This window comes from Musca autumnalis, unplaced genomic scaffold (assembly GCF_047663935.1).
Source record: "Musca autumnalis isolate F117 unplaced genomic scaffold, ASM4766393v1 scaffold_1, whole genome shotgun sequence".
NCBI lineage: Eukaryota > Metazoa > Arthropoda > Insecta > Diptera > Muscidae > Musca > Musca autumnalis.
The window spans coordinates 262,196,394-262,205,988 of NW_027411644.1; the positions used below are offsets into that span (position 1 = coordinate 262,196,394).

Genomic DNA, 9,595 nt, shown 5'->3' on the forward strand with positions numbered 1-9,595 from the left:
GTAATTACCGAAATAATAAGCATTTCAATTTTACCGATTTTTGTCGGTACCAAACTAATTTTTGTCGGTAATCAAAACGTGCACCTATACTGACAAATTTCTGGACGAAATACCAAATTTCAGCCATTTCGATAGGATGTACCGCTCTATGGGGGGCTATATGAAGACGTGGACCTATATTGACAAATATCGGGTGGAAAGCTTTATACCCCCAACGAAGACTAAATACCAAATTTCAGCCGTTTCACTGGGATATTGAAGCCACAACCTACAAAATACCGAAAATCAGGAGGTACCGTCCTATGGGTGCTATATGAAGTCGTGGACCAAACTTCAGAACACCGAATATCGGAAGGTACCATTCTATGGGGGCTATATGAAGACGTGAACCTATACCAACAAATTTCTGGTGGAAAGTTTGTTACCCCCAATGAAGACTAACCGCCTGTTCATGTATGTATGTCGCACGGAAATCTGTACGAAAGGAAAGCAGGCACTCACTTCCGTCTAAAAATGCGTTCATGTATTTCGCAAACTATCGTGCGACTGTCGTTACGTATCCTATGCGAAATACTACTAATTTGAATGTACATTTGTACAACTATGTTCCATAAATGAGAGCCAAATGAGAAATGAAAACAAAATCCACATATACATACAAAGATTGGAATATGTGTGATTTGTTTTGTTTGAAAAATAAAATGTGTCGGTATTTTGAATTATTTTATTGATTTCTTCAAAAAAAAAATGAATGAAACCGCCATTAAAAAGTGTCTATAAAATTTTTATTTTGTTTCAAGATTGTGTTGCAGAAATTTGTTTTAAGATTTTCGGTGTTATTCGCGAGTTTACGTTCTACTCGGCAGCTACAAAGCAAGTGAGTGATTTTGACATTCTCTTTCTATAAGAGACAGTCCTTTCGAAATACATAAACCTAAATTTAATGGAAAAGTGTACGTTTACGTGTTATTTCGTATGGCTTGTCGGCAGGGACGTACGCAGGATTTCATTTCGGGGGGCCCAACTTGACCAAAAATCTTGAAAAATTCAAATGTTGTGTAGCGTTACGTAAAGCTATTTTAAAGGGTTATGGTCACTTATAAGTATCAGAAAAGCCATTTTCATGAATTTTTTATAAGAAATCTATTAAAACTTGAGTAACCTTCTAATTTTTTTTTTGAATAATCTTTCTGACAAATGCCCGCCTATAAAGCACTGTTTTTACTAAAACAGTTTGCGGTACCCACTGTAGTTTGAAAAAGAATAAACCGATCAGCATATATGTTTGTGGGATCATTACGAACCTAATAATCTTGTCCATTATAGAAACGGAATTAAAAAAATCAATTTTTAAAAATTTTGAACAGTTAAAATCAAAATTTCAATTTAAAAAAAAAACCGACTCCGTCAGCAGCTTTTTAAAGACTCTCTCGGTCAAGCACATGATTTATGTGTATAATAGTCCCACAAAAATATATAAAGACCGGAGCTATATTGGGCACCGCTTTCAAAAGTGCCACTTCGAGGAAAAGACGTTTTTAGATTCTATGCTACTATGCTTTCGAAGGGAAACATTGTGTTCTATCAATGTTTCCCTTCGAAAGCTAATATCTCGGTAAATTTTTGTCCGATGGATTGGAAAATTTTGGCACATAATGTATTCTACTTGTACTTTAAAATGAGCTAAAAAATTTGGATTTTTCGAATTTTATATGAAATATTGGTACAAAGTATATAAATTTAATAGAAAGAATTCATAATATTTAGAATTGAAAATAGACAATATCAGACCACGTTCAGTAAAGTCGCCATGTAAAATTTAAGCCCCGTTTTCGGTATATTGAAGTTTTTAATCATACAGGCCCACGTTATAGTTTATCGCAGAATTTTACAACCACAAAGAATTGCCGTTGTCTTTGCTATAGCAAGATTTTTACTATTTCGATGATCTTAGCCTAATTTTTAAGAATATCGGCTGCTGTTGTCGTTGATATGTTTCCAAATGAAAACATTAAGAACAAGTAAAAAAGTATCAGTCGGCTTTGCCGACAGAGATATACCCTCAGCCTGTGTATATTGAAACAATTTTTCCAAAAATACGTATGTATTTAGGGGGTTTTAAAAATTTTGCGGAGGAGATAGGAATGGATCGACATTGACCGTTATGGAAGTGGATCTCCAGCCACAACATATGGTGCCATAGGGGTTTTTACACTCTTCGGGCTGTTTGCTCAAGAAGTATGGACTTGCCCCTAAAAAAACTTTTACCATCGTAATTGAGGCAGCTAATGCAAGTTGCTTCAACAAAAATTAAAGTGCTTCGAGAGCATGTCTTAAAGTGAACATATCCGAAAGTTTGTGTGGGAGGTACCGGATGTAGTATGTCTGGTAGATATATTAGGATGTCTAAAGTATAGACAAATTCGGCCACTCCCATCCAGAGTTATCGTGCGCACAATTTTTCCGAACATTTTTGAACTTATGTGGGGGACCGATATGGCTTATCTTCGAACTTAAACTATGTTTGGACAAAATATTACTAAGGCCAAATTTTGGACCGAATCGGCAGATCCGTTCGAGAGTTATCTTGCGCTCCAACCACCTCACACGGTGTCATAGGGTTTTTTGCAACTTTCAGGCTATTTTCTCAGGAAGTATGGACTTGCCCCTGATGAAACATGTACCTCGTATGGAGGGCAGTGAATACAAGTAGCTAAAACAAAACTCAAAGCGATTCGAGAGATGGCTCTAAACTGAACTTTTCCGAAATTTTGTGTGGGAGGTACCCGAAAGGGTGGACCGATATAATCCATATTCGAACTTGATGTATGCCTAGAGGTAGTATTACCATATGCAAAGTTTGGTTCAATTCGGTTACTCCCTTCGGGAGTTATCGTGGGCACAAGTTTTGCGACAATTTTTGAACATTTGTGGGGGAGGTACCTGAAGGAGTGGACCTATATGGCCCATCTTCGAACTTAAATCAAATCTGGACAAAATATTTGGATACCCAAAATTTGAACCGAATCGATTGAACCGTTCGAGAGTTATCGTGCGCACCAGCCATCCAGACAGACAGACAGACAGACGGACAGACAGACAGACGGACGGACATTGCTAGATCTACTCAAAATTGTCTGAAACGGATATCGTACAAACATACTTGGGGTCTAAAACCATTATTTCGATGAGGCACATTTTTGGTCGTATCAAAGTGTAAATACCCTCTTTAGCCTAAAGGCTGAGGGTATAAAAATTTAACAGTTTTGGAGATATGGTGCGAAATCTATACAAATTATGAAATTTTTAGATATATTATAAAATTTGAGGTAATAAATGTAGTTTTTTCAGTTCAATATTTGTCAAGATATTTTATTCTGACCCTTATCTAAAAAGTTGCTTCAGAGGCAAGAAGAAGATTTGCATTGGTTTCAGAGATATAGCCCCGTGTTGCTTTAAAAAGTCGATAATTAACCATGTTTAAAGAGGGTCATAAAATCCAAGCTGGATCTCACTCAACAAAACGCAACTATGGCTTTTGTACTTTGGGTCTGTACTTTCAAAAAATCCTCACTTCAAATTGTTTGCACAAGATTACCTTAAAAATGCTGCACAGTGTTATTTACCGGAAGTGATAGAGTCTGATTCAGCATTATTTTTTAATTTTAATATAATGTTAAAAAAGAAGCATTATAATTTTTCGTTCTTAATTGTACGATTAGAAGTTTTTGGACTCGATGACAAACACTTTGATGGACTTAGTTCTATATAGTTTTGACAAATAACAATCGATCCTTAATGAACCCCACTTAATTATTCGCTAATAATAAGCTAATCAATTTTAGAAATGGATCTTATTTTGAGAAACACTCCTCTCGATAGTTACCGCGCCCATAAGCTATTTTAGTTGGTCACCGTAGAGCTTTGTCAGGAAGCATGAACTTGTCCACGAAAAATAGGATATCGCTGTAAACAAGACTACAAAATGTCCAAACGATCCTCGAACAGTCTTTAAACTGCAGTTATGTTAGACTTGTATGAGTGACCTGAAGATGTTGTCCAACCATATTCTCTTGGAACTTGATGTAATTTTGGAAGTAATTTTGCAAGTGGACCGAGATAGTCCATATTAGGTTCGATTTTAGACCGAATCGGTTAGTCCCTTCGACCATTTTAGTGAAAATTTTTGAACATTTATGGCGGAGGTACCGATATGTCTTATATTTAATTTGGACAAAACATTACGACATCCATAACTTGGTCCAAATCGGTTGATCCGTTCGAGAGTTATCATGAGTTCCAACCTGCCAGACAAACAGAGATACAGACGGATGGACCGTGGTAAGTACGCACAAAAATTCATTTGTCTTCGTTATTTTCTCATACTGTTTAGCCGCAAATTTGTCTAAAATAGAATAACAAAAGATGTACTCCACGAAGAACCGACCCTTCATACATTGTATCCAGTAGACATTTTTTCATATACTTCCATTACTTCCATTCCACAATGCTGAACTCGTTATTTTTGTTCTTACAGGATGAGTTTTTTTGTTGTTACAGGATGAGTTTTAAGCCTCGAGAGCTCTATATAGTTCGAATATGACATAAACTTGGAGTAGTATATTCATTAAGGAATTCGCATTTGATAGTGGAATGATATGACATGAAGAAGTAATTCAGATTTCATTGGAAGTTTCTCTCTAAAACAGCATACAAACAAAATTTTTTTAAATATTTTCTTACAAAACTTGTTAATGATGTACATTTTTTGTTCAGAAACTTAAGAAAATATAAGTTTTAATTTGAAATCTGCAAAAATACAAACATTTTTATGAGAAAAAAATATAATAACTAGTTACAGCAGCTTAACAAATTTTGTTCGACCAAACCATTTCGGGGGGGGCCCGGGCCCCCTGTGGCCCCCCCCCCCCTGCGTACGTCCCTGCTTGTCGGTCGCATAGATTTTCGTTTTGAAGGCGTTTACATGAACAGAAAATGATTTTTTCCACTTTCGAAGCGCAAAAAACCTTTCGGTCGACATACATGAACAGGCTGTAAATACCAAGTTTCAGCCATTTCGATGTTTTAATGAGGATAAAAACTTCAAAATACCGAAAATCGGGAGGCACCGTTCTATAGGGGAGCGATACCATTTTCAATACCAAACATCCTAGGAGTAATAAAAACTTCTGTGCCAAATTATAGAGCTCTATCATAAAAAAATTGCGAGCTGTATCTTGATTTCAACAGACGGACGGACAGCCGGACATGGTTATATCGACTTAGAATTTTACCCTGATCAAGAATATATATACTTTGTAGGGTCTCCAAGGAATTTTTCGATGTGTTACAAACGGAATGACAAATTTAATTAAAAGAAAAGAAATATGCAAAAATACACCAATAGTCAGATACATGTGGATTATGCCGACGACATTGACAGCATGTGTCGATCAATAAAAGAAATAACTGTCAATGCGTCCACAAAACTCGAAGCTACAGTGAAATTGGTACCTACAATTTTGATATAGTTAAGAACTTCGTCTACTCTGCTTATAGGACAAATCGCTCATTTTTACCCAAAGAGTGACACATCTCAAAAAATCCAGTTTCGAGAAACCGCGATTTAAATTGGCGGTTTAAATTTGACTTCCAAACTTAAGAAGATTATTATAAAGAAACTAAAACAACTACTTGGTCCATATTTTGTAAACAGATCGCCAGATATGAGTGCTAAATTTCTATGCAAGATCAACCATGATTTTAAGTGTTTTAGTGCTTCATAAACTCAAAAAACCTTTTTTGTTGAATTATGCCAAACTCGTAGTAAATGAACTGTAACTCGTAGAGTTTTACATATGTCAATATGAAGATTTGATACATGATAAAATAGAAGTCGTAAAAAATATAGAAATTGCAAACTCAGAAAACGCATTTTTTGAGTTATGCCACTCTTTGAGTGGCATAAGCGAAATATTCTGTGGATCCAACTAACTAAGTAATATTTCGAACAAATTTGTACATGCAAGGAATTATAGGAATTATTCACAATTCGCTTTCTTGTTGGTTTTATCCAAAAAAGTAAGGAAATGCAACAAATATCCTATGTACGGCCGAATAAATAAGTACATTCGGTTGCACAACATATAATGTATAAATACATAACATACTTTTAGGCTCTAGATTAATTCGTCATTTAGGATTTAGGGACATAATGAGGAATAGTTAGTCGAAGGTCACACTAGAGTGTTTCATTGAAACAATTTCATGAAAACAAGAGTTCCTAGGTCAAGTTTCACAGTAGAGTGATATCATAAAGTTGCTGTAGTGGGGAACTCGATCTATAAATACCTAAAAGTTTCAATGAAACCACTATAGTGTGACCTTCGACTTAAATATGTATACGGAAATAAAAAATGAAGAAAAAATAAGAAAAGACTATGCTGGCCATGTGAGTTGTTTATACCCTCCACCATGAAATATTCTGAGCTAATATTGAACAGCTAGTTTGGTTAAAAATTGTAGCCAAAATCCTCAAAATACCGTAAATCCGAAAGTATAGCTATATGGGGGCTATAGCGAAACCTGGACCAATATAGACAATTTTTTGTGTTGTGACCAATAGAAAACTCAAATGTCAAGTTACAGCTAGTTTAGGAAAAAATTTTAGCTAAAATCTTCAAATACCAAAAATCGGGGCTATACCAAATCGTGGGCCGATATAGCACGTCTTCGAACTTGACATAAGTTCAGACCAAAGACACATGTGTACAAACTCATTTCAACTCATTCGGAAGACAGCGTGATTACAACAGACGGACGGACAAGACTAAATCGACTTAGAATTTTACGCTGATCATGAATACATATACTTTATAGGGTCTCAAATAATGAGTTACAAACGGAATGGCAAATTTAATATACCCCCCATATTATGGTGCATTTTATAAAAACGTTGAAGGCGACGAAATATTTTGGAAACTTTGTATATCCTGAAATGTATTAACACATCAGCCAACTACTAATTCTATTTTTTTTAACAAACATCTTTAATCTTGAAAGTAAATAGTTTATTAACCCAATGATTACACATGCAAGTAACTTGCAGACAGCTGTGTATACATATTATAGTCGAAACTTCAATTTTTTCGAACTGACACTTGCATGTGTAGACGTTCGGAAATAATTGAAGTTACTTTCAAAGCACTTACATTGATTACTGACAAGGAAATTTTATCGGCAGTGAGGTTGTTAGTTGGTGTGGCAGTGAATACGTGTGAGTGTATTGGTATTTTTCGAACTGTCACTTGCATGTGTAAACGGGGGGTAATGTCCGGAAATATTTTTAAAATAATTAAATAAAAATACATTTTCAAGACCAATTACCCCAATTTGTATTTTGAATCAATAACTGATGTGTTAAATTGTCAAATATCAAATTAATATTTAATATTTTTATGATAAATCGCAGTATTAAATACTTACAATTTATATACAAAGATTTGGGTTAAGTGTTCATTGTACACAGAGAAGAGTGCATTGTGATACCAATCGATAATTCAGTTAATGCCCACCTATCAATAACAACAAAAAATTATCGTACAATTGCACTTCTAAAAATGAAGGAGGTATTTGTTGGGTTACATTTATGAATACTATAAAATACTGAAGATTACTTCGTTCCGGCACAGTTTAATTTAACAATTCGAAAGGAATAAACAAATTGGAATTTAAAATGCGTTTCTTAGTTATTTGTGCCCTGTTGGCATTAGCCCTCTCCAGCACCGTGGAGTGTCATGAAAATATTTTTAAAAAACTAGGAGAGGATATTGTAAGTATTTTCAATATTTTCTATAGTTATCGCAACAACCTAAATAGTAATATCGGAAAATATAGAAACATGTTGCTGACACATTTGCTCACGATGTCAATCACGGTTTCCATGATTTTAGCGATGATATGGTAGACCGCATTAATTTGCTTTAATTCGTAACATTTTTTGGAAATATGTTTTTGTTTTTAGAAACATGTTGCCGATGAATTTGGTCATGATGTCAAGGATGCTGCTGATGATACCGGCGATGCTCTTAAGAAATTTGGTGATGAAGTTGATAAAGTTGTAAAGGATTTCCGTCATGATTTAGCCGTTGCATGGATCAAAGCTAAACCATATCTGAAGCAAGCTTATGTCGTTATTGGAGGTGTTACAAAAACATTGGCTGAAATCGCTGAAATTGCAGATTTCTTTTTACTTCTGGATATGGCTTAAACAACGACTTTTATAATTGGTATTCACATACATAAAATTTTAATAAAAAACACTTATAATACAATTTATAATTGTTTCTTATATAATTGTTCCACAAACATCCCATACGGGACATGGGAGACTAATTGTTTCTAATGGAAGGAAAAAGTGAGCGGCATTTGTATGAATCAATGAGTTTCTCTTTTACCGCAGATATAATTGTCGTCTATTAGCAGAGGAGAAAATAAACATTGCATTACGTGAATAAAATACGGTGTGTTATCTCGAAAATAAAACAAGTGAGCAAAGACTACAGTCGAAACGGGACCGACTATGTGATATCCTACAACATCGCCTCTGCGCATAAGAGATAAAGATTTCTTTAAGGGATATACTAAAGTTATCATCCAGGTGACTTAGGGATAACTGAACCAAAATTATTAAAGCACTTTCGTAATTCAAAAAGTACTAAAAGTTACTAAATTACAAGTAAGTTACTCAGTACAACTACACGCAGAGAAAACATATTTTTTTAACTGGTGGTGGGCAAAATTTTATTTTGTCTGGCACCAAATAATTTTTGTTGCGCACATATTATTTTAAAGGAGATAATGTATATTGCAAATTTTGATTCTGTTCACCATATAAAACAACAAAAAATCACAAAATTTCGGTATATGGTAATATTTGTGGTCAATCCAACCACAATCTGCTTAACTTTACATATGAAGTGTCAAAAGCTAGAAAATTTACCGATGCACCACGACAGCTGTTCACTGCCAAATGCAAATGTTCTACCATTAATTGTTCTGCCGCTCAGCAAAACGTTTGTATATTTTGTTCAATTTTCATTTAAATCAAGGTATAAAAGTAGTAAAAACAGCTTTCCAAACAAACAATGAAATAGTTCGAGTATTTGTTGACGGTATTACTGGCCTGAGTTGTGTTTCATTTTTTAATAAAAAACACTTTTTAAATAAATAGAATCTCCGGATATTTCGTTGTTCTTAAATAAATAAAACTTTTATTTACAATATATTGAAAAATCTTAATTGCCCATTAATCACAAAGGTAGAGTATAATTCCAATAAAAATACTACTTATTAGAGACAACCACAACATGTTTCTGCTACCACAACATTTTAAATTATTTCAAAAACTGTATTTTTAGAATATGATAGAGGTTACCATATATCTATATTATATATTTTTATTTCAAAATATGGTGGCATGAATCATATTTCTTCTCTGCGTGATTTGTGTGAAAGAAAAGAGCTGCAAACCTGAAATTTGGAATTAAGATTACTGTTGGAGGGTAGGAGTGAGATATGGAGGTAGTTTTGGAAA

The 9,595-nt window shown here is 34.4% G+C and overlaps 1 protein-coding gene across 1 annotated transcript; it reads left to right on the forward strand.

Annotated features, from left to right (window-relative positions):
• Nucleotides 1-7,675: 7,675 nt before the first annotated feature.
• On the forward strand, nucleotides 7,676-8,340 carry LOC141389484 (uncharacterized). Its single transcript, XM_073961018.1, has 2 exons — nucleotides 7,676-7,831; nucleotides 8,024-8,340. The coding sequence occupies exons 1-2, from the start codon at nucleotides 7,736-7,738 to the stop codon at nucleotides 8,267-8,269; spliced, it is 342 nt and encodes a 113-aa protein (XP_073817119.1). The 5' UTR covers nucleotides 7,676-7,735; the 3' UTR covers nucleotides 8,270-8,340.
• Nucleotides 8,341-9,595: the final 1,255 nt, after the last annotated feature.

What these genes read in the sequence shown, in the direction of transcription:
- LOC141389484 (XM_073961018.1), top strand. Translation starts at nt 7,736, where the DNA reads ATGCGTTTCTTAGTTATTTGTGCCCTGTTGGCATTAGCCCTCTCCAGC. An exon ending in AAAAACTAGGAGAGGATATT is followed by an intron (nt 7,832 to 8,023) that starts GTAAGTATTTTC and finishes TTTTGTTTTTAG; the next exon opens with AAACATGTTGCCGATGAATT.